At 37.0% G+C, this 25300-nt stretch overlaps 1 protein-coding gene across 6 annotated transcripts in view; it reads left to right on the top strand.

Moving 5' to 3' along the window:
* The window catches only part of RASAL2 (RAS protein activator like 2), a 405409-nt gene that overhangs the window by 256507 nt on the left and 123602 nt on the right, over nt 1–25300 (top strand). For 2 of the 6 annotated variants that reach the window (XM_017891682.1, XM_017891683.1), the window contains exon 1: nt 4881–5017. The exons of the other annotated variants lie outside the window; for them this stretch is intronic. In XM_017891682.1, the coding sequence (XP_017747171.1) occupies nt 5005–5017 (13 nt within the window). In that variant the 5' untranslated portion in view covers nt 4881–5004. Of the gene's footprint in view, nt 1–4880; nt 5018–25300 lie in introns of those variants that run through there. 6 annotated transcript variants of the gene reach the window in all.

Raw genomic sequence — 25300 nt, forward strand, 5'->3', positions numbered from 1 at the left:
AAAGCCACTGAAGAAAATAAATTTGTTTAAACTCCCTTTTTAAATGAGATCCAATATCACAGGCACGTCCTTGGCTCTCTGACCACATTCAAAGATAATATCCAGTAATATCCAACACTATCCCAAAATATTTTTAGTTGCTTTTCATTGTTTATTCATGAATTTTTTTGTAGAAATAGAAGTGTTGGTTTTGTTCTTTTAGTATAATCTTACTCATATGATGAAATAAAAGTAGGAAAAGATTTTCTTGTGTTTTCCCATTTAGATTTTGCTTATGATGATGATGATGATGATGATGATGATTATTATTATTATTATTATTATTATTATTATTTTGAACTGTGGTCTTATTCACATGAAAGCCTTAGTTTCTCAACTCAATACCAGGGGAGTGATATTTAATTTTGCCTACTCCCTATAATACTTCCTCCTAGCCAATTGCCATTCCAAAAAGAAAAAAAAAAAAATGCAGTCTACTAAGTCATCTTAGTGGGAAGAGCAAAGTAAAGCTCTAATGCTTAGCCAGAAGTTTTAAAAATATTTTGTGACTATCATAATTGTTACTTGTTTGACATGGCCCTTTCTAAACACTTGTAAGTACTTTGCTAACCACATAAATTAACAAGTCTTCTGATCTTTATAATGCCTCTTTATCAGAGAGCAGAAGTATGTATGTATGTGTGTCTGTATATTGTGTTGGCATCCCATCATATAAAAATGAAATTAAATAAAGTTTTAATGGCATTTCTGAATAAGTGGGTGAATTTGGTGTTTGTCATTCAAATTATAAACAATGGTTTTCTTTTTAAATATGAACTCTCAAAAGAATGTAGTGGGAAGACCCACATATCAGAATGCCAGTCTTTTTTATGGGTAAACATGAAAAGACACTGTGTTTATGGTTAAAAGAAGCTGAGTTTATGATCATCTGCTGTTCAAAAGAGAAAGCACATGTAAGCACAAAAGCCCGCACACTTACAGCCTGGTATAACCTCAGTTGGTTTGCTTTGAGATGTGTTTTCTGCTTGGAGGAGGAGAATATAGGTGTCAGCAGGGTGGCTTGTTGTTCATTAATTTATTTGATAAGCAATATAATTGATATACAAGTAATTTTTTTTTTTTTTTTTGGAGACGGAGTTTTGCTCTTATCACCCAGGCTGGAGTGCAGTGGCGCAATCTCGGCTCACTGCAACCTCCTTCTCCCAGGTTCAAGCAATTCTCCTGCCTCAACCTCCCGAGTAGCTGGGATTATAGGCACCTGCCACCACGCCTGGCTAATTTTTGTATTTTTAGTCAAGACGGGGTTTCACCATGTTGGCCAGGCTGGTCTTGAACTCATCACCTCAGGTGACCCACCTGCCTGGGCCTCCCAAAGTGCTGGGATTACAGGCGTGAGCCATTGTGCCCAGCTGTAATTTTTAATTATATACAGCTATCTGATTATTTTTGTGCCCATTGATTTTCAAAAAGATCATATATTTATGGTTTCAGAATTTCTTTTTTATTATTTGTTTGTTTGTTTGTTTATTTTTTGAGACAGAGTCTTGCTGTTACCCAGGCTGGATTGCAGTGGCATGATCTCGGCTCACTGCAACATCTGCCTCCTGGGTTCAAGTGATTCTCTTGCCTCAGCCTCCTGAGTAGGTGGGATTAAAGGCATGTGCCACCATGCCTGGTTAATTTTTGTATTTTTAGTAGAGATGGGGTTTTACCATGTTGGTCAGGCTGGTCTCAAACTCCTAACCTCAAGCAATCACCCACCTCAGCCTCCCAAAGTGCTGGGATTACAGGCGTGAGCCACCGCGCCCAGCCTGGTTTCAGAACTTCTTAATGGCTAGCATATGGAATTGTATACCTGTACCAAAGTCAGAATCCCATAATATTACTTTTATATGGGATAGAGGGAAAATACATGATCTACATTCTTCAAAATTCAGCAAGTATACTATTTGGTTGATTCATAACTAGGGAAAAAAATCTCACAGCCTTTTAGAAACACAATATTTGTTGATAATGAATTTTGAAACTATCATAGATGTAACCTCCAGGAGTTTACTTGTCCCTGTTTTCAAACCATTTATTTATTCAACAGATACTTAGTAAGCACTTACTATATGGCAGACAGTATACTTAGCGTTGCAGATATAGCAGCGAACAAGGCAATTATAGTCTCTACCACCACTCAGATTCTGAGTGATACAGTTCTCTCCAGTTGCTGAAACAAATGAAAAAAGTACATAAGTGGAATGTCCCTTTGAAAATCCAGTATATTGTTCCAATAAATATATACATGGTAAGGGTGGGGTGGCAGCAGGGACTTTGTCTTATTTCCCACTTATCCCCAGAGTTTAGGAAAATGCCTGACATTAGTCAGTATTTCATAAATGATGGATGGATGGATGAATATATTTCACTCATCAAACCTTTTTAAAGTATTTAGACTTAGGAGGACTGTAGCATAACTTGAGGACAGGGGCCATAGCATATCTATTTTCTTATGCCAGAGCCTAGCACTGTGTATGTTATGTGCTGAAATAAGAACGTTAAGGAATTCATCTCCATTTTGTGCAGTTTCAAGTAACTAACTGAAGCCAATAGAATTAAACACCAAGGAAAGATAGCCCTTTCATCATTTACCCAGTTAGGATTTCTTACTATTTCTAACAGGTGGGATCGTGGTCAATAGAAGTTGCTTCTCAGAGTAATTTCTACTTAACCTTCAATGTCTGTGAACCCATAGCCATGTGCTATGGTACCATGGCCAGGGAAACGCAGCTTTTGGGATAGAGACTGAAGTGACTGGTAAAATTTTAATCTTCTCCTGCAGCATGAGTAAGTTCTCCAAGAAGCTAGAGAAGCACAAGTAAATGCTTCACTATTTAGCCATGAGCTCAAGCTAGAAAGTGGCTGAAATTCATGTCTATGCAGTGAATCCCTCATTGGTTAGGAATAGCCTCACAGAGTTTGATGGAGTTTTGAATTGATGCATTAGATCACACAATTTGACCACTCAACTCAGCACCAAGCCTGTTCATTTTGGATAGGTGAGGCCACTTTAGCCATTTTATTTCTACAGATAATCACTATGTTATAATTATTTGGTTTCACATTTCTCCCCTGTATAAAGAGTTGGGTAGAGTTGTCTTGACTAATCCATCTTATGTGGTCCTGGCCCAACAGTACACTCAATAAATGTTTGTATTAGGTTGAACTATATAAAAATGCTGTGTTTGTAAGTGAAAAAATAGTCAAATATTAGCAATGATCAAGTGAATAATAAGAAAAATTCAAGCAGTGAATGAGTGGTTGGACTAGATGATTTTAAAGATGTCTTCCGGTTCTGGGAGTCCATGACCTTATAATTCAAACATAAATAACAGTTCATTGAAACAGTGAGTTTCAATACTTAGTTACCAACTTATGAAACCATGGTACTCATATTATACACAAACATAGCACCCTGTTCTTGTCCTTCTCGGAAGTTATCACAATGATTTAGCTATTTTTATACTAGATGACTATGTGCTCCTCATCTTAATGTGTATCATACATAGCTAATGTGTAAGATATATAATACATATATACATAAATATAAACGGGTAGATAGATGATAGATACAGTGTATGTGTTTCCATCAGCTGTTTGTTAAAAGGTAGATGATACATTAATACTGTGTTGTTTTCATGTCTCTTCTGTTCCAGTGCTTTAAGGTGGCAGGTGTAGTCCACTGTGATTCAAACTATGAATTTTTTCATTGATGAGTTCTGACATGCTAAACTCAGCAACTGAGCACCTGCATAATATGTTAGGTCATCATATTAATAATGAAGATTACATAGTTGACTTGCCTTTTTATTGGGGAATATAGAAAACAAAACCCTAGAAATATGACTGATTTTAAAACAAACTAAAATGATGATTGAGAACAGTAATACTATCTATAATTCCATTGCATCTAGTAGAAAATTAATTTTGCAGAGCCACTCAGTTTGTTTTGATTATTCTTTATTTCAAAAATGAAATTCTCAGTTTTAATCTCAACAGTAAGTCTCTTGATTACAGCAGAGCAGATTTTTATCTGTCAATAAGTTAAAAAAATTTTGAGGAGGAAAAGCAAGCATCAACTTCCAGGGGTCTAGTAACTTCCTAACTTAATGGGACTTGCCTAACAGTAGATGAACTTTTCATTTTAAAACTTTGCCTTTAGTAGTCAACACTGTCCTCAACACATCTACAGACTATATAATACAGAGTCTATACAATACAGGGCATTTCTGTATGAATAAAGTATTAAATTTTTAAAAAATATCTTTTAAAAAATGAAGTTATAGCTTAGGACCTGAATGAAGGGCTTTAGGGAAATAAAAACTTTGTTCCTTTTCTAAATTTTAGATATTTCCCTTATGGTAAGTTAAAGTGATCGGTATAATAAGGTAGTTTAAGATAGTAATGTGTATGTGTTAACAGACTTCTATCTCTGCGTCAGCTCTAAGACTTACCTGGTTTTTATACTCTGAAGAGTTTATATTTAAATTCAACATAATAAAACATTCAAAATAAGAATCTCTGAACTTAGTTTTATTTTAGACTGCTTATGAAAAAATCACTTCTTAAAGTGCACAGATGCACACATCCACCCTCCCATCCTTTGTGATAGAAAAAATGATTACTTAGCTTGGTAAATCACATTGCTTCTCCTGAAGTAGACTGCCTGTACCCAGTGCTGTGAAAGAAAGCCCAGTGAATGAGTAAGGAAGGGTGGCTATTGTTTAGTGCTCTCTAGCAAAAGAACGGGATTGGGGGTGGGGTTGGGGCGAGGATTGAGTTTAACTGGCATTGGCTCTGGCTTTTCTGCATTCCAAACTGTCTGAGGCACGAAGTGAGAGCGAAAAGGGAGAGAGCAGGAGAGCGAGCACAGGAGAGCGAGCACAGTATACAAAGTGTTTTGAGTTTCTGACTGGTGTGCCGGAAAGATCATGTTAGCTCACCCAGAAACTTCACAGGATGCAGACCCCAGGTAAGAGCTCCTAGAGTCTGAGACTGAAATGAAAAGTCACGTATTTAAGGGGAATGTGGCTTTTTAAAAATTACGCAAATGCAGTGACTATTTACCTTTATGATTATTGGCTTTAAAAAAAATAGGTTGGTTTTTATTGCTGTGAGTTCACAGAAATACTGTGTGGAAGCTGTCTGTTAGCATTCCAGTACAAAATCCAGCACAAGAATAGCCATCTAATAAACTCAGATAAATTAAAAGAATAATGATCATAGCAAAATATTAACACTGCAGCATGTACTTATTGTGTTAATAATATGAAATGGATCCTTATTCTGTATCTTTCCTAAAATTCTTTATGAAATATAATGATACCTGGGAACAGGTAAAGCTCATTTCTCTCTGAGTGAGACAGAATATATTGACCATCAACAGGATGTTAACAGCTTTCTTGAACCTCAGTAACACATAATCAATCTGTGTCATTCAAAAGTTCAACAGGTTTGATCGATAGACAGCAGTAAGAGCATTCGAAAGAAAACTTTGTTTGTTACTTTTGCCCAAGGTAGGCTTTTAATATCCTCTGCCAAGATGACAAGTAAGAAAGTTTATTGACTTATTGAAAGTTAAATCTGAAAGAGACTTGGAGATTATCTATAGTCTAGTCTCTCCATTTTCAATGAAAATTTTGTGGTCTAAGGTACTTGCGCAAGGTCAGAATTAGGAACAGAATTGAAATGAAAACCCAGATCTCCTTATTCTCAGTTTAATGTGTTTTTCATAGAACCAATTATATATAGATTTATATTTTACCTATACTACATCTGCTAGCCTCAAGTACAATTAATTATTGCCTAAATAGACCAGGTACATCATAAACCTAGATTGAAATCTTATGGGGAGGAGCTATTGAGAATGGATGTCATCAAATCACTGTTGATACATACTCTTGACCAAAACCAAAAACATATAACAAAATATCAAGAAGAAAAAATGGCTTTCAGTGAAGGAAAATTACTATAGTTTGTATGCTGCTTTTATTTATTATGCTACTTTTAATTTTTTAAAAGACTTTAGGACTTGTCAGTTTTCTGTATAAATGTTAGTAAACTTTTTTCTGTATGCAAATATCTATTTTTGTAATGTGTCTATTTTACTGAAAGCAAATTATATTCACTGCCTTTCTTATGTTTACTTAAAGAAAATATGAGATAATATTTTAAATCATCCAACTATTTTGACCAATTGCTTCCTTATCCAAGGTCAATTTCTGTTTCTCTCTGCTTATAAGGATCCTCTGTTATTTCACCTCTTGAATTATGTGTTAGAGGATAATTTTAAGTGAAGAGATTTGAGAGCCACAACAGTGAACGTCTGTCTTCATACATTTTCATTTAGTCCCAAAAAAAGGTTGCTGCCCTTTCCATTTTTCTGGAAACCATTGTGGGGATGAGAGACCACACCGTTCTAGTGAGCTAAATAGTAAAGATAGCCACTGTCAACAGAATCTGTCATGGCTCTTTACAACTCCTGGGAACAAGTTAGCTTGATTTCACTATAAGCACAGTAAAGGGATGTTGTCCTTTTGTATTAAAGCCTGATCTGCTCATTCCAGTTTTTGGCTGGGTCTACGTAAGTGCAGTTCTGATTTACAAGTCTGTGTGGGATGGGCAGTAAGTTATAAGGAATAGTTTCATTACTCCTCTCAGCTATATCGGAAACCAAATTACTAAGTGAATTCTCCACCCAGTAGTAAAGAAGAGACTGATTGTCTTACTGGAGAATCCATTATTTAAGCCCACTGTTTTTAAGAGGACCAATGGCTGTGAGAATAAGGACATAATGCTGTATCCAACTTAACAGTATTCATGTTGTATTACACAAAACTTAGATTCTTCTCTCAGCTTTTATCCTGCTTTTAATATGTGAAAGGACTGCCATGATATATCTTTGTATATTATGTTGTGTGTGTATGTTATATGATAGAATGAGAGAGTAAAATGGGCCTTTGACCTGAGTATATTTTCTGATGCCAGAAATGATCAGAAGTCATTAATCTATTGCTGGTATTTTACTGATCTAAGTTAAAAGAAACTATTTTATTAACCAAGCTAATCATGATAAAACTCACTACCATGCACTACAAAGAGAAAAATACCCAAAGGAAATTCACTTTTTTTAATTCTGAAAACAAATGTCAGATTATGCAGGTTTATACTTTCCGTAATAAAAAACAAAAAAAAAACCAAAAAAAAAAAAAAAAAAAAAAACAATAAAAGGTGCCCACTTTGTGGCTAAAGACAAATTTTATTTTAAACAAGTTTTATTGGTATATAATACATGTAGATAGTTATGGGATTCATGTGATAATTTAATACATTTACACAATTTGGAAAGATCACATCAGTATACTTGGGATACCCATCACCTTAAATGAAGACAAATTCTAAATGGGAATAGAGTGAGTAGAGTGAAATAAGTGGCATGAAAAAGAAACTCTCATATGTATGTGAAATAATTTTCTTTTGACCAGTGTTTTCATGAAGGCAGACCTATTTTCACTATTCATGATTTTCTCCTTGATACTGCTTTTAAAATTTTTTCCCATGAACAATCTATATATAAATATTGTTTGTATATTAAATTTTCAAAGAAGGTAAAGAGCTCTACTATATAATGACAACATTTTCTGAAAAGATTTGGCTATAGTTGATCAAGACTTTTAACTCATTGAAAGGATCTGCTCTCTTTGCTGTTGCAATTTCTTTCCACCTCTTGGGCATAATTCTATGTTATGTATCCCAGTTAAATCCCCAAGAATGAAATATCTTCAAAGAAAAATGAAGGCAAAAGATAGGGGCCAGGGGCAGGGACTTGAAGCTGGACATATAAATTGTTCTGAGCTGTCAAATTAATTCTTTTACTCGTGAAAGTTACCCAGTTATCCACCCAAGACTCTGAGAATCCTTTTATGTAAACAACATGGTTGTGTTTCCCCTTCTGCTCCAGTCTTGACCTTCAGCAGTCTCTAAAGAGAAAAAGTGTTTGTTACAGACTCTTTTTGTTCTCTTCTGTTCTTTCACGTTCCCTAGTGGTTGTTCATGGTCATTCTTGTTTTCAGTCCCCTGTATATCAGTTTTAGTGAGAAGGAGGTGACTATTGTATTGTGAAATAAGGTTCACCGGATTCTTATATTTGAGTTGCATAAACTTTCTTAAAACAGCTGATTCTTACGTGCAGAATCAGAAGCAAAAATTTTTGTCCTGTTGTTCCTAGGGAACAATGATTCAAGAAAATGAGTCATGACTCAGCGATATGAATTCTCTTTTAGCCAGGGTTATTTTTAAGTGCTGATAGGAATTCCATCTATCAAAATTCCACATTTAATTGTGGGTATGATCTCAGCTTGTGTTTGGAAGCCTTAAGCAATGCCACTCAGAATACTTTCTTTGTACATACTTGACAAGTAAGAGAGACTTACTAAGTCAGTGATTAAAATTCAGATGAAGGCCTTTGTCCTCTCTGGTACCCCCTTGCCCCTACTCAAACCGTGTCATGAAGCTGAATTGGAAATACTATTAGCTCAAGCAGATGAAGAGGGAACTATTGAGGAGATCCTGTTAATAATATGACTCTATAGAACTCCACATTTCTGTCATTCTCAGGTTTGCAATATTTTTTGAGTAAATGAGTTGCTGAAACGCACCTTGAAAAATTAGTTTAGGTTTGTGCAGCCCTGTTCTTTGAAGAAGAGAAGATACCTGGTTCTGCTTCCTCTTTCTAATGTCAGATCTTGGAAAGTAAGCAACTTGAGCTGCTGGAATAAAGCAGGTGTCATTCAGGATCAGGTGTTGCCTAGGATAGCTAGCCTGTTAAACAAGTTGCTAACTGATGTCCTGAATCCAATTCCAGAGATTACGGAGTACCTTTGAAAAATGTTGTAACAGCACTGTTGTGTAACTATTCATAAATACTACCTTTAGTTTATATGAAGATTAGGAAAATGGGTATTCTTTCCGTTTTAAGATTCTGGTTTGTAACTTTTTGCTGAAATACTTCAATTGGGTTGTGTGTGTTTCTCAAGTCAGATAGAAGAAGATAAGATGTCTGAGTCCCTACTTCAATCGCTCTTCTTTCCAGGAATACCTGGAATATGAAGTTTCAGGTAAATAAGTAAAATGAAATAAAAAAGAGAAGTGATTTGTCAAAATGAGTGAAAGAAGAGCCACCAAAAATCTAGCTTGTGTGAGTACATAGAATTGAGTTTATTCAGTCAAAGGACAAGGGAAAATGTGATAAGTCTATTAACAGGGAAGGATAATCATCTTCTGTGTACCAAGAGCTCATTTCTAAGAGTGTGTCCAGTATGGTTATAGAACATTTCTTATCAGCATTTTCTCAAAATATGGGAAACTAATCACTCAAAGGGGAAATAGATTATTTAAATGCTTTCAACATGTGGTAGAGGAATTTCTTCACACAGAATTTGGTCTGCTTTATTTCTGAATCTCTCTTGTACAGCTGAAATTTAAGGAGATTTTTTATTAATTAAAATGTTTTAGGGCCGGGCGCGGTGGCTCAAGCCTGTAATCCCAGCACTTTGGGAGGCCGAGACGGGCGGATCACGAGGTCAGGAGATCGAGACCATCCTGGCTAACACGGTGAAACCCCGTCTCTACTAAAAAAATACAAAAAACTAGCCGGGCGAGGTAGCGGGCGCCTGTAGTCCCAGCTACTTGGGAGGCTGAGGCAGGAGAATGGCGGGAACCCGGGAGGCGGAGCTTGCAGTGAGCTGAGATCCGGCCACTGCACTCCAGCCCCGGCGACAGAGCGAGACTCCGTCTCAAAAAAAATAAATAAATAAATAAATAAAAATAAAATGTTTTATCTTTCATGTAATTTGCTACATCAGCCAGGTTTGGTGGCTCACACCTGTAATCTCAACACTTTGGGAGGCTGAATCAGTAGGATTGTTTGAGGCCAGGCCTGGCAACACAGCAAGACCTCCTCTCTACAGAAAATTTAAAAATCGGCCAGACGGGGTGGCATGCACCTCTAGTCCCAGCTACTCAGAAGGCTGAGGTGAGAGGATTGCTTGAGCCCAGGAATCAAGACTGCAGTGAGCTATGGTCACATCACTGTACTCCAGCCTGGGTGACAGAGCAAAACCTTGAAGAAAAAAAAAAAAAAAAAGAAGGAAGGAAAGAAGGGAGGGAGGGAGGGAAAGAAATCGCTATATACATCCTGACGTTTTCCTTGAAGCATTTTTCCTCCACCTGAAGTCCAGTGAAATGTCACTGTAGTTTCCTGAAACAATAAATATGCTATTATATGAGTAGCATCATTTACTTGCCTGGGTATAATTGCTAAAAGTTTGAAATATGCTTTTAGTATGTTTAGTTTTATTTATTTCCTTCCCCTATTATAAAAAAAAAGCACTTGGAAAATGATTAATGATCAACTTTTAAAGATAATTTTTTAAAGTAGCTTTTAAAAATCAATTAAAGCCCTTACCATTCTCTTCTCATCTCTGAGAAATGGTATAGACCATTTTATTAACCAAAATGCAGTATAAAGAAGAAACCCTAGGAGTTACTGCTATCATTACAAGGAATGAAAACTAGTCTCCCTTGGAAATATTTTTTAGCTTATACAAGAAGATCAAAATGTACTAGGCAGAGGAAATTTATTGTAGTACAAAAGGTAGAAGTCTAGTGGAAATATAGCTGTTTGTCCCCAGTGCCTCAGTAGAACTGTTTAGTTCAACACTTGTGACACTATTTTATTTTGGTTTCGTTTGTTTTTTTTTTAATGAAAGAGTGTTTAAAATCAGAAGCCAGGCTTTGATCTGGTCTTTTTTTAAAGGAATATCCAAACAATGATTTACCTGTTTTTCTCAGAAACTATCTTATTGTGAACAAACTGCAAAATGTATTTGACAGTGAAATCTTAATTATCAAGAAATAGTGAGCTTGAAGGGTGTGACTATTGCTGTAAAGTGCTGTGATTTATGACAGCTTCCCAGTAGGTTTCTCCCCGGGTCAGTGTCGTGAAACCCATTTTCATTTTACTTTGTTCTTGGATTAAATATTTAAAGGTAGAATTTTTGTTTCTCTTTCCCCCTATCAAACCTGTATTACGGGAGAATAGAAACTGTCTTAAGACTCTTCAGATTTAGTTCAGATGTTGCTTATGTTACATTTTCTCTGATAGTCTGAAAAAATAAATTTTTAAATTTTAACATTTGATCATAATATATAACAGACTCCTACACATCAGTGAGAAAAAAGCAAGACTGGAATGCTCATTTTACAAAAGAGGCAATCCAGATGACCATTTAGTATATGACAAGGTGTGCAGCTATTGTTAGTCATCAGGGAAATGCAAATTTAAACCAAAATAGGATTACATACCCATCAAAATATCTGAAATGAGAAAAAAGAAAATACCCAATGTTGATAAGTATCTGGAACAATAGTAGTTTTCATACCATATTGATGGGAGTGTAAACTTGTACAATTACTTTGAACAGCTATTTGACAATATCTCCTAAAGCTGAACAATTGACCCAGCAATTACACTCCTGTTTATGTACCCAATCGAAATGTATACCTAGGTTCATAGAAGACCTGTACAGAAATGCTTATAACAGCACTATTTGTAACAGCTAAAAATTTGAAACTACCCAAATGCTCATCAGCAGTAGAATGAATAAATTGTGGTTTGCTTATAAAATGGAATTCTATACAGCAATGAAAAAGAACAAACCACTACTTCATGTGACAGAATGCATGAATCTCACAAATGTATGTTGAGCATGAAAAGTCTCAAAATAATACTCACTGAGTGATTCCATTTATATAGAGTTCAAACTGATCTAGGGTGATGGAAATCAGGATAGTGATTATCCATATGGGGGTAATGACTGCCAAGGATATATAAGAGAGGCCTCTGGCTGGTGGTAATGTTCTGTAGTGGTGGTGTTTTCTGGTTCAGATGCTGGTTACTAGTATGAATTCCATTTGTGAAAACATATTGACCTGTACATATGTTATTTGTACACTGTTCTTTTTTTCTTTCTTTCTCTTTTTCTCTTGAGACAGGGTCTTTCTCTGTCAACCAGGGTGGAGTGCAGTGGCCCAACTGATCATAGCTGATTGTAACCTCAAACCCCTTGACTCAAGTGATCCTCCCACCTCTCAGCCTTCTGAGTAGCTGGGACTATAGGTACACAAGACTACACCTGGCTAATTTTTAAAAAAATTTTTTGTAGAGATGGGGTCTTGCTATCTTGACCAAACTGGTCTTAAACTCCTGGACTCAAACAATCCTCCCATCTTGGCCTCCCAAAGGGCTGGGATTACAGGTGTGAGCCACCACTCCCAGCCTATTTCAGTTTCTATACATCAGAAGTCTAGGCAGAGTACAGCTGGTTCTCTGCTCAGGGCCAAAACAGATATATCAGTCAGATCACATTCGCATCTGGAGCTCAGAGTCCTCTTTCAAACTTGTTCAGGTTGTCAGCAGAATTCAGTTTCTTGCAGTGGTAGGACTGAGATCCCTGTTTTTTGGCTTGCTGTTGGCAAGGAGTCACTCCCAGCTTCTAGAGGCCACTGTTATGTCCCATTTCCATGGCCCCCTCACTACTTGGCACTTACTTCTTCAAAGCCAGTGAGAGAATCTTACTCTGGTTGGATGTATGAGTTCATTCTTGCATGGCTAAAAAGAAATACCTGAGACTGGGTAATTTATAAAGAGGTTTAATTGGCTCATAGTTCTGCAGGCTGTACAGGAAGCATGGCGGCATCTGCTTCTGGGGAAGTTTCAGGGAGCTTTTATTCATGACAGAAGGTAAAACGAGATCAGACTTCTTACATGTAGGCAGGAGCAAGACTTGGGTTGAGGAGGTGCTACACACTTTTAAACAACCAGATCTCATGAGAACTCACTATCCTGATGACAGGACCAAGGTGGCATGGTGTTAAACTATGACAAACTGCCCCCATGACCCAGTCACCTCCCACCAGGCTCCACTTCCCGCATTGGGGATTGTAATTTGACATGAGATTTGGGCAAGGACACAGATCCAAACCATATCATTCCACCCTTGGCCCCTCCCAAATCTCATGTTCTACTCACATTTCAAAATACAGTCATGCCTTCCCAACAATCCTCGAAGTCTTGACTCATTCCAGTATTAACTCAAAAGTCCAAAGCCCAAAGTCTTGTCTTAGAGAAGGCTAGTAGTCCCTTTTGCCTATGAGCCTGTATAATCAAACACAAGTTAGTTACTTCCAAGATACGATGAAAGTATAGGCATTGGGTAAATACTCCCATTCCAAAAGGGAGAAATTGGCCAAAAGAAAGGGGCTACAGGCCCCATACAAGTCTGAAACCCAGCGGAGCAGCCATTAGCCCTTTTCCCATTTAGAAAACAAGAAGTGCAGCTCGCTGCCAGCGCTCATTTAATTTTACATAAACATACTCTTTGAGGCTGAAGCAAATCTGACTGATTTTCAATGTGAAAACAAAATATAAAAACTTCTTGGAGTTAGTTCTAAATAGAACTACATCAGAATCATCTGAATCATCAGAATTGACTATTTCAGAAAAATTGAATTCATCAAACGAATCTTTGGCCAACAACTGTTCCAGAATGACATTAACATCATACATAGGAATGCTACGTTTTCTAGGATTTGACATTTTTAGCAATCGAGAATTACTATGTTTTGTAAATGGAAATACCAGTACTAAAAACAGAATGCTATAAATAGAATGATGTCTTGTTTTCAAAGCTGATATACTAGAGCAATATAAAAATAATAATAAAAATGAGATGTTTCATGGCAAAGTTATCTTGGGGTAAATGCTGAAACTGCAAGCTCTGCCAACAAGTATTCTTGGGGCAAATGGGAGAAGAATTAAATCTTGAGGCTCCAAAATAATCTCCTTTGACTCCATTTCCTACATCCAGGACACACTGATGTGAGAGGTGGACTCCTAAGGCCTTGGGCAATCCACTCCTGTGGCCTTCCAGGGGTCAGCCCCTGTGCTGTTCTCATGGGCTGTTGTTGAGTGCTGGCAGTTTTTTCAGGTGCAGGGTACAAGTTGTTGCTGGCTCTACCATTCCAGAGTCTGTAGGATGGTTCTTCTTACAGCTCCACTAGGTAGCACCCCAGTGGGGATTCTGTGTAGTGGCTCCAACTCCACATTTGTCCTCTGTACTGCCCTAGTAGAGGTTTTCCATGAGAGCTCTGCCCCTGCATTAGGCTTCTGCCTGGACATCCAGGCTTTTCCATACATTCTCTGAAATCTAGGCAGAGGCTCCCAACCCTCAGCTCTTGAACTCTGTGTACCCGCAGGCTTAACACCATGTATTTGAGGCTTTCAGCTTGTACTATCTGAAGCAGCAGCCTGAGCTGTACCTGGGTCCCTTTGAGCCATGGCTGGAGTTAGACAGCTGGGACACAGAGAGCAGTGTCCTGAGGCTGCATGGGGCAGCAGGCCCTGGGCCTGACCCACAGAACCATTTTGTTCTCTTAGGCTTACAAGCCTGTGATGGGAGGGGCTGCCACCAAGGTCTTAGAAATGCTTTCAAGGCCTTTTCCCTAGTGTCTTGGCCATCAGTACTTGGCTCCTTTTTACTTATGCAAATTTCTGCAACCTGCTTGAATTCCTCCCCTGAAAATGGGCTTTTCTCTTCTACCAAATGGCCAGGCTGCAAATGTTTCAATCTTTTACTCTTCATTTCCCCTTTAAATATAAGTTCCAGTTTTACGTCATGTCTTTGCTCATGCATATGAGCATAGGTTGTTAGAAGCAACCAGGCCACATCTTGATGACTTTGATGCTTAGAAATTTCTTCTGCCAGATACACTAAATCATCATGCTCAAGTTCAAAGTTCCATAGATCCCTAGAGCAGGGGCAGAAGGCCGCAGAGTTCTTTGCTAATGTATAACAAAAGTGACCTTAGCTCCAGTACCCAGTAAGTTCCTCATCTCCATCTGAGACTTCTTCAGCCTGGACTTCACTGTTTATATCACTATCAGCATTTTGGTCACAACCATTTAACCAGTCTCTAGAGAGTTCCAAACTTTCCTCATCTTCCTGTCTTCTTCTGAACCCTCCACACTCTTCTAGCTTCTACTAGTTAACCCAATTCCAAAGCTTCTTCCGTATTTTAACGTATCTTTATAGCAATGCCCAACTCTTCAGTACTAATTTTTTGGCTATGATGTAATCCAGTGTAACACAACTCTAATCATGATAGTGACTGTACTATCACCTTGGCCATAAAATGTAACCTAATCAGTGGCGTGGTTGTCCCATCATATTACAGATTCCAGGCCCTGAGGGTAGAGAATTATACAAGGGTGTGGTGGCTTATGCCTGTAGTCCCAGCTACTCAGGAGGCTGAGGTGGTTGGTTCACTGGAGCCTAGGAGGTCAAGGCTACAGTGTGGACCAAGATTGTGCCACTGCACTCCAGCTTGGGTGACAAAAATGAAGCCCTGTCAGAAAAAAAAAAAAAAAAGATACATTTTCAAATTACAAAATTTTTTCAGTAAAAGAGACTACACGCATCACCTACTTTTATACCACCTAGCAATGATACATCATGAAAGGACAATTACAGGGAGTATTACTCATTAATATAGTTCCAGAAATCCTAAACAAAATATTAGCAAATGGAATAATACATTATGACTAAAATTGGCTTTATAACACAAATGCAAAGTAGATTTAATATTAGAAAGTTAGAATAGTTTACCATTAATGAACTAAAGGAGAAAAATCTTACAATCATCTCAATGAGCAAAACAACATTTAATAAAATTTAACAACTATTCATAAGAACTCTTAGCAAAACAACAATAGAAAAGAATTTCTTTACTCTGATTAGTGATATCTACAAAAACCCCTCAACAAATATGTGTAATGGTGAAAAGCTTTCCCTTTTAGATGAGGACCAAGGCTAGGATGTCCGTTATCATCCTTGATATTCCACATTGCAGTAGAGGTCTCAATCAATACAGTAAGGCAAGAAAATATGTAAGGACTGGAAAATTAGAAACTTTACAAATGATGTGATTGTTTAGAAAATCCAGTAAAAACTTTACAGGGATTGAGTTTAGCAAGTTGCTAGATAACAAGATCCATAAACAAAACCTAATTGCATTTCTATAGATGAACAATAAACTGAAGGCGAATTTTTTAAGATACTGTTTACAGTAACAAAATGTCAATAACCTAGGAGTAAATCATTTAAAAGATGTGTAAAACATCTAAAAAGTAAACTATAAAGCTTTATTAGGAGAAATTTAAGAATAATCGAAAGTAGATATATACCATGTTTCTGGAGTTGGAAAACTGGTTTGTGTGGTGTTAACTTTTACCCTAAATTCCTTTATAGATTCAATGCAATTCCAATTTTAAAAATCTTATGATGCCTGGGCAACATGATGAGACCCCATCTCTACAAAAAAACTGAAAATTAACTGGACGTGGTGGCACATGCCTGTGGTCCCAGCTACTTGGGAGACTGAAGCAGGGAGGATCACCTGAGCCAGGAATTCTAGACTGCAGTGAGCTGTGTTCACACCCCTGCACTCCCTCCTGGGTGACAGAGCAAGACCCTGTCTCTCTCTCTCTCTCTCTCTCTCTCTCTCTCTCTCTCTCTCTCTCTCTCTCTCTAGCTATCTATATATTTGTATATATTAGGATAGCCAAAAACTTTTAGAAACGTAATTTAGGAGCACTTGCTCTGTCAGCTGTTAAGGCTTTTTGTAAAACTATATTAATTGAGACAAAGTGGTATTAGTGTTAGAAATAGACCAATGGAACAGAGTAAAGAGTCCGGAAATAGACCTGTGCCTATATGTACATTTTACTTATGATAAAATTGACACTGCAGAGTGGTGGGGAAATTAAGGTCTTTTCAATAAATGATTCTGGCTCATCTGGAGATCCATATGGAAAAATAAAGTGGAAGTGGATTTTTTCTTTTTTTTTTTTTTTTGAGACGGAGTCTCGCTCTGTCGCCCACGCTGGAGTGCAGTGGCCGGATCTCAGCTCACTGCAAGCTCCGCCTCCCGGGTTCACGCCATTCTCCTGCCTCAGCCTCCCGAGTGGCTGGGACTACATGCGCCCGCCACCACGCCCGGCTAATTTTTTGTATTATTTAGTAGAGACGGGGTTTCACCGTGTTAGCCAGGATGGTCTTGGTCTCCTGACCTCGTGATCCGCCCATCTCGGCCTCCCAAAGTGCTGGGATTACAGGCTTGAGCCACCGCGCCCGGCCTGGATTATTTCTTAACAATTTACATAAAAATGAATTCCATCTAAATTATAGACCTACATGTAAACTACCAAATAGTAACAATACCACTTTTAGAATATATTATAGCATCTTCATGACCTGAGGATAGAGAAGTAATTATTAAATCAAATAGAAAAAAGCACTAATTATAAAGAAGAAAAAGGTGATAATGTTTATTCGTATTAATAACTTCTGTTCATCAAAAGACACTACTGAAAATGCAAAAAGTCAAGCTATATAAACCAACAAAGAAATTATACCAGAATATTTCAAGCATCCCAACAAATTGATAAGAAAGACAAAACCCAATAGAAAAATGGGCAGCGACTTAATAGGCACTTCACAAAAGAATATAACCAAATAGCTGTATACATTTAAAGAAGTGCTCAGCCTTATCAAGGAATCCCAAGTTAAAACCACAACAAAGGGGTCAGGCACGGTGGCTCACACATGTAATCCCAGCACTTTGGGGGGCCGAGGCGGGTGGATCACGAGGTCAGGAGTTCAAGACCAGCCTGGCCAAGATGGTGAAACCCTGTCTCTACGAAAAATACAAAAAAAATTAGCCGGGATGGTGGCAGGCGCCTGTAATCCCAGCTACTCAGGAGGCTGAGGCAGAAAATTGCTGAGGCAGAAAATTGCTTGATCCCGGGAGGCGGAGGCTGCAGTGAGCCGAGATTGCACCACTGCACTCCTCCAGCCTGGGTGACAAACACACACACAGACACACACACACAAGATATCCTCACACAATCTCCAGATTGGCTAAAATTTAAAATCTGATGATACTAAAGTTGTCAAGCATATAGAGCAATGGGAACTCCTACATTGCTAGTGGGAGTGAAAATTTGTACAGTTACATTGGAGAACACTTTAGCATTATCTAATAAAATTGAAAGTAATGCTAACCCAACATAAATACATGCTTATGTACATGAGGATGCATGTACAAGAATAAACAAGCATCCATTATAGCCCCAAAATAGATACAACCTGGAAAAAAATCAGTAAAATGACTTTTAAAAAGGTGACATCATCATGTAGTAAAATGAAGAAACTGCAGTGACACACAGCAACATTAATAAATCTTAAAAATATAATATTTAGTACATCAAACTCAAAAATGTATCTTATTATACTATTTATATAAAATTCAAGAAAAGGAAAAAGAAATCATGTGTTGAGATATGCACATTTCAGTGCTAAAACTAAATAAAAGCAAGGAATGTTTACCCCGGAAATAGGTATAGTGGTTATCTATAGGGTGAAGGGAATTGGGATCAGGATGGAGTATTTGGGAAATTATTTGTTGCAGACAGTGTTCTAATTCTTGCTATGACAGTATTATAATTCATTAAACTCTACATTTATGTTTTATGCTATTCTCTGTGGGGTATCATATTTCACAATAAAAATAAAGGCATATATTGAAGACATTTTTATTTCATCATATCTATACTTGCTGTCCTTAAAGGCTGCCTCTTATTCCACCGTGATTTATCTGTTCCCCTCCTTTTGAATACTTGGAGTGCTTTTGTTTTTTTGCAGTTGCCAACTGAGTTAAGCATCTTTGTACATATATCCATGTTCATTTGCTTGTGCTGGTATTTCTGTAGGATTGGTTTCTAGAAATAGAATCAAAAGATAATTTGCATTTCATATTTTGATAGATGCTGTTAAATAGCCTTGCAAATTTGTTCAGCCTGTCTTTTACTATTTGAAGCTTTTAATTTTTTATTGTTCAATCTGTCTCTCTTTTCCATTGTAATTTCTGGCTTTTGTGTCATGCTTAGAAAGGCCTTTTTCAACTTCAGTTTGTGTCTTTGTCTGGAATTTATTTTTGGTTATGTGAGATGAGATTTTTTTTCAGCCACATAGCTAGTTGTCTCAGTGCTTTTTTTTTTTTTTAATGGTCATTTCTTTGCACAGTGATGTAAAAGGTACCCTTTATGATCAGCTAAGTGTCCATATGTCTTTTTCTATTCAGCTGATCTATTTCTATGTCAGTGTCACAGTGTTTTAATGATTATAATGTTCTTCTGTTACTGATATAATTAGTTCTTCCTTTCAAAAGGTATTTGGCCTTTTATTCATGTATTTACTTTTCCAAATGAATGGTAGTATCAAGTCCCTCTATACTCCCAGCCAAAAACAAAAAACAAAAAATGTGTGTTGAGATTTCAGTTGGAATTACAATGAATGTATAGATTATTTGGGAGAGAGTTTACTTTCATAAACATTTTTAAATTCTAGTCATTTTTAACTTTATATAAAGAGTATATTTTATATATTCTTTTGAACTTTTTCCATTTAAATATTATATTACTCATCTCTCCATTTTTTGCTATAGTTTATCTATTTGACTACTGTATAATTTTTACACTGTTTGACTATAACAACAAATTTAAGAGTTGGGGTTAGGGTTGGTATTCAGGTTCAGTCTCTTAATTGAAGTATATTGTATTTCCTTTGTTAAGAGTTTTGCTCTTGGTGTCGGTGCTGCTACGAACATCCTGGCAAATGTCTTCTTTTCTCCTTTGTAGGAGTTCCTCTTTGGTATACACATAGGAGTAGAATCTCTGGGCTTAGGGTATATAAATGTTCAACCTCAGCAATGCCAAACTGTTTCCCACCAGCAGTATATATGAAATCTTGAGTCATCTACATTCTGCCCAATATTAATACTTGGTATTGTCAGAATTTTTAGTGTTTCTCATGGGATGAAGATAAGATGGTTGATTTTGCATATCCTGAGTACCAGTAGTACCGAACATTTTTCATAAGTCTATGGCTATATATGTTATGCTTTTGTGAACCTCTTCTTTATATCTCTTGCCCACTTTTCTATTGAGTTGGTCATGCTTAACCTATTAAGGGATAGCAGTTCTTTCTATGTTCTTGATAGTAATCCTGTGAAAAATTGTGCATCTTGTGAATATCATTTCTCAATTTCTGACTGGTCTTTTTACTTTCTTTATTTAAGGTCTACAGATGGACAAAAGTTTATAATTTTAATATAATGACCAACCTCTCCAGTCTTTTATAGTCAATACTTCTTGTTTGTTTCCTTTTGTTTCCTTTTCTTTCTTTTTTTTGTTTTTTTTTAAGAGACAGAGAGTCTCACTCTGTCACCGAGGCTGGAGAACAGTAGCACCTTCTCGGCTCACTGCAACCTCCGCCTCCCGGGTTCCAGCAATTCTTGTGCCTCGGCCTCCTGAGTAGCTGGAATTACAGGCACATGCCACTATGTCTGGCTAATTTTCATATTTTTAGTAGAGACTGGGTTTTACCATGTTGGCCAGGCTGGTCTTGAACTCCTGACCTCAAGTGATCCGCCTTTCTTAGCCTCCCAAAGTGCTGGGATTACAGGTGTGAGGCACCACACCTGGCCTTGTTTCTTGTTTAAAAAATCATTTTGTATCTCCAGTGTCTCCAGATATTTTTTGTTAATTTTAAAATTTTGTTCTTGACACTTAACTCTGTAATCCCAGGAGTTGGTTTATATACTTTTTTCATATTGATGACTCTTTCCTGCTATGTTTATTGAACAATCCTTCTTTTCCCTCAGTGATCTAACAGCACCCTGTTATCTATAGTTTCATGGTTTTCTGCAAATGTCTTAATTTTTCTAATGAAGCTTGTCCCTAGTTTGTAGTTCTTACTGCTTTTTGGATGGGATCATTGTTCCCATTAATTTTTCCTAATTGATAACTACTGGTATACAGGAAAACTCTTAATTTCTGTATATTTATATTTATTCTAACCATCTTAATAAATCATTTTATTAATTGTTTTTCAGTTGTTTGTCTTGTCTCCCTCTGCCATCCCCACTTAGGGATACACCTTATTTTCTGCAAATAATTATCATTTGTTTCCTTCTTTCAATACCTATATCTCTTACTCCTTATCTTGTCTTACCACCTTGGCTAGGACCTCCTACCAGTAACATATAACCCTGGTGAACCCACATCCTGTTGAAAAATAGTGGTGAGTTGGATATCTTTATGTTACTCCTAACTTTAACAAAAATGTTTTTAATGTTTTATATCTATCTATAATATTGCTATTGATTTCTGGTCTGTATTCTTCTTTAACCTAAGAAAGTTTGGTATAGTCAAGGCAATTATAATATACTTCCATCCCCACCACCCTGGGTGGGGTGGCAGATATTCAACCAGTCCTTCCACTCCTGCCCTACCCTCTTTGGGTTCTAACCCCTATTGCTCCTAGGCTGCAAACCTGTACTGTATGTTACTATACTGAATACAGTAGGCAGGTATAACACAATGATAAGTATTTGTGAATGGAAACACAAAAAAGGTACAGTAAAAATATGGTTTTATAATCTTATGTGACTACCATCTTATATACAGTTCAGTATGCCACATATGCCTGTATTCTAAGATTTCTTTTTTAATTTTAATTTTATTTCTTAAATTGATATGTAATAATTGCACATATTTACAGGGTGCATAGCGATGTTTTGATACATAAGATGTGTAGTGATCAGATCGGGGTAATTAACATATCCATCATCTCAAACATTTATTATTTCTTCCTCTTAGGAACATTCAGTATCCTCCTTCTAGCTATTTGGAACTATACATTATATTATTGTTAACTACAGTCATCCTACAGTGGTATGGAGTACTAGAACTTAACTCCTTATCTAGCTGTAATTTTGTATACTTTACAAAATCTTCCTGTGTTCTGAGATTTCTTAACAGAAAGGGTACAGGATGTTGTCAGTTGCCGTTTCAGCATGTGTTGATATAATCGTTTTGTTTTTACCTTTTAATCTCTTAATACAGTGTCATAATGATATTGTGTTAAAATATTTGTTCATTTCTCCCAAGTCACAAAAGTAAAGCCAGGAAACTTAAATATAGGTGGTCATCGAAAATACAAATTTGTTCTTTGCAGCATTCTCAAAGCCTTAGAATTTTTTGTGTTTTGTCATCCAGCATACTGACCTTGCGCCTATCCTTTTACTCTGCTTATCTGCTTTCATTTTACAAAACATCATTTTGGAATTTCCTAAGATATTTAAATTTTTATTATTTATTAAGTATGTGCAGAAAAACTTGGAGTCTCTCTTCATGCCAACTAATTACATGACTGCTGAAAAATGAAGATGCAGTTAAGGAAAGCAAGGCAGCAACTTACTACCATTTATTCTATGCCGTAATCACATGATGATGGTGAACTTTGATTTTGTTATAAATGACTGTAGATCTTTGATAAACCTTTGATGTTACTGTTGTTGAATTAGTTTCTCCTCTCTCTTACAGCAGCCTCTGTTGACCACAAACCTTAAGATCTTTTTAGCATATGAGACCTTAATCAATGATAGAAGAAAAAAAAGATTCGTGTTTGCAATTTTGTGGTTTTTTTAAAATATGGACTCACAAATTATATAAGCTTCAGGTCCCACAACACATGAGTCTGCCTCTGGGTGTAAGGGGTGAAGAGTCGGGGTTTTATTTTCCCCAGTTCTTGCCCACAATTGTGCTATCACTACTAGAAAGCTGATCTCTATGATGGAGAGCCAATAGTTTTTTACTTTACTTTCAATAATTAAAGTTAATTTAATCTATTTGCTTAAAAATTTTGTCTCATATCCTATTTAACTCCACCCCCCACCCCCACCGTGGAGTAGGAGATATCCAGCCAGTTCTTTCACTCTGCCACCCCTGCTCTACCCTATTCAACTTCTAACCCTTCTGGCATTGGAGTAGGGAGACAGGATTGGAGAAAAGGCGTTCTGGTCTGATGCCACAGTTTTTACTTAGCCAGACATGAAATTACAAGCCTCTGTTGGTTATTGCTGCTTTTCTAGCTAACACTGGCCATGAATTTGAATGCCTTCTGTGTGTGTTCCAGTGCTGGTTCTCTTATAGGTAGAAGGGTGCAAACTCTTCAGAGGGACCCATAGGGAGCATCCCCACTGTATGTATAGTTCTTTGGTGTTGGAGATCCAGCATCCACAATATAGACCTAGTTCTCTTTTTTGGTGTCTACTTAGCACATAGTAATCAACTATATCTTTCCTTTGCATTCTTGTTCTTCCAATCAGCCCAAGGTTACAGGCTGCTCCACTGTAGTACCTTGTTCAGGGTTTTATTTTACCAGGGCTGTGATAACAAAGAACCACTGACTGGGTGGCTTAGACAACAGAAATGTATCGTTTCATGGTTCTGGAGATTAGAAGGTATCAACGGGGTTGTTTCCTTCTGAGGGCTGTGAGAACAAATCTGTTGCATGCCTTTTCACCTTGCTTTCAGTAGGTTGCTGGCAATATTTGGTGTTCCTTGGTTTGTAGGTATGGGTGGGAAGAAAATAATGAAACTTTTATCCCTTTGGTTTTTATCTGAAATAAGGAAAAGTATACTTCACTAATATTTGCTTTATAGATTTGGAGCCCATGTATATCATTTATGAGTAAATATACTAGAGATATGAAGTTAAATTTTCTATTGATATAATATTTAAGAAGTACAGACCATGAGCTTCTTGAGAACAAATCTTTTTCTAATTTGTCTGTATATTCCACAAATGTAATGTATTTTATTGTAATGTTAATGAATTTCTAAAGTAGATAATAATGTAGTTCTGTAAAATAGTTCTGCCATTTAAACTCATTCAAGATCAAATGGGGCATGTTTTACATATCTGTTGATGCGACTGTTTTGTCCAACTACAGCCCAATTTACAACAGATTCACATACTAACCAGAAGGAAATTAATGAGTTGATTGTGGTGTTTGTTTTTCAATCAGAGGTGTTTTCTGGATACATCAGTTACAGTGTTACAACAATCCAGGTGATAAATGTATTCAACATTTTTGATAGTTGCAGCTTTTAATGTAAAAAAAGAAAAGTATGAAAACCCTTGACTTTTTTTGATTTGCCAAAACATTTCTGTAATAGTGTATACATTCTCCATAGCCATTAGTACTCATTAGCTTTTTTTAACTGAACAGTTGGCCTTTCATATCTCTGGGTTCTGCATATGTGGATTCAACCAACCATGGATCAAAAATTTCCAAAAAAAAAAATGCATCTGTACTGAACATGTACAGACTTCTGTTCTCATCACTATTCCTTAAACCAGTGGTCCCCAATCTTTTTGCCACCAGGGTCTGGTTTCATGGAAGATAATTTTTCCATGGACAGGAGGGGTGGGTTGTGGGGGTTGGTTTTGGCGTGATTCAAGCACATTACACTTATTGTGCATTTTATTTCTATTATTACATTGTAATAGATAATGAAATAATTGTACAACTCACCATAATGTAGAATCTGTGGGAGCCTGAGCTCGTTTCCCTGCAACTAGATGGTCCCATCTGGGGGTGATGGGAGACAGTGACAGATCATCAGGCATTAGATTATCATAAGGAACACGCGCCCTAGATCCCTCACATGTGCAGTTTACAATAGAGTATGTGCTCCTATGAGAATCTGATGCCACCACTGATCTAACAGGAGGTGGAGCTCCGGCGGTAATGCTTGTTCACCTGCCACTCACCTCCTGCTATGTGACCTACTTCCTACCAGGCCATAAACCAGTACCAGTCCGTGGCCTGGGGGTTAGGGATCCCTGCCCTAAATAATACAGTATAGTAACTATTTACATAGGATTTACATTGTATTAGGTATTACAAGTAATCTAGAGATGATTTAAAGTATATGGAAGGTTGTGCATAGGTTATGTACAAATACTATGCCCTCTTTTATCAGGGATTTAAGCATCCATGGATATTGGTGTCTGTAGGAGGTCCTGGAACCAATCCTCCATAGATACAGAGGGATTACTGTATATGACTTAAGGTCTATAACATGATGTTTTGATATACACAGTGAAATGATTACTACAGTCCAGCAAATTAACATATCTGTTATCTCATATGCCTTCCTCCCTCCCTCCCTCCCTTCCCCCCCTTCCCCTCTCTTTTCCTTTGTAGTAAGCGTATCTAAAATCTA

This window comes from Rhinopithecus bieti, unplaced genomic scaffold (assembly GCF_001698545.2).
Source record: "Rhinopithecus bieti isolate Rb0 unplaced genomic scaffold, ASM169854v2 scaffold_20101, whole genome shotgun sequence".
NCBI classification, from domain to species: domain Eukaryota; kingdom Metazoa; phylum Chordata; class Mammalia; order Primates; family Cercopithecidae; genus Rhinopithecus; species Rhinopithecus bieti.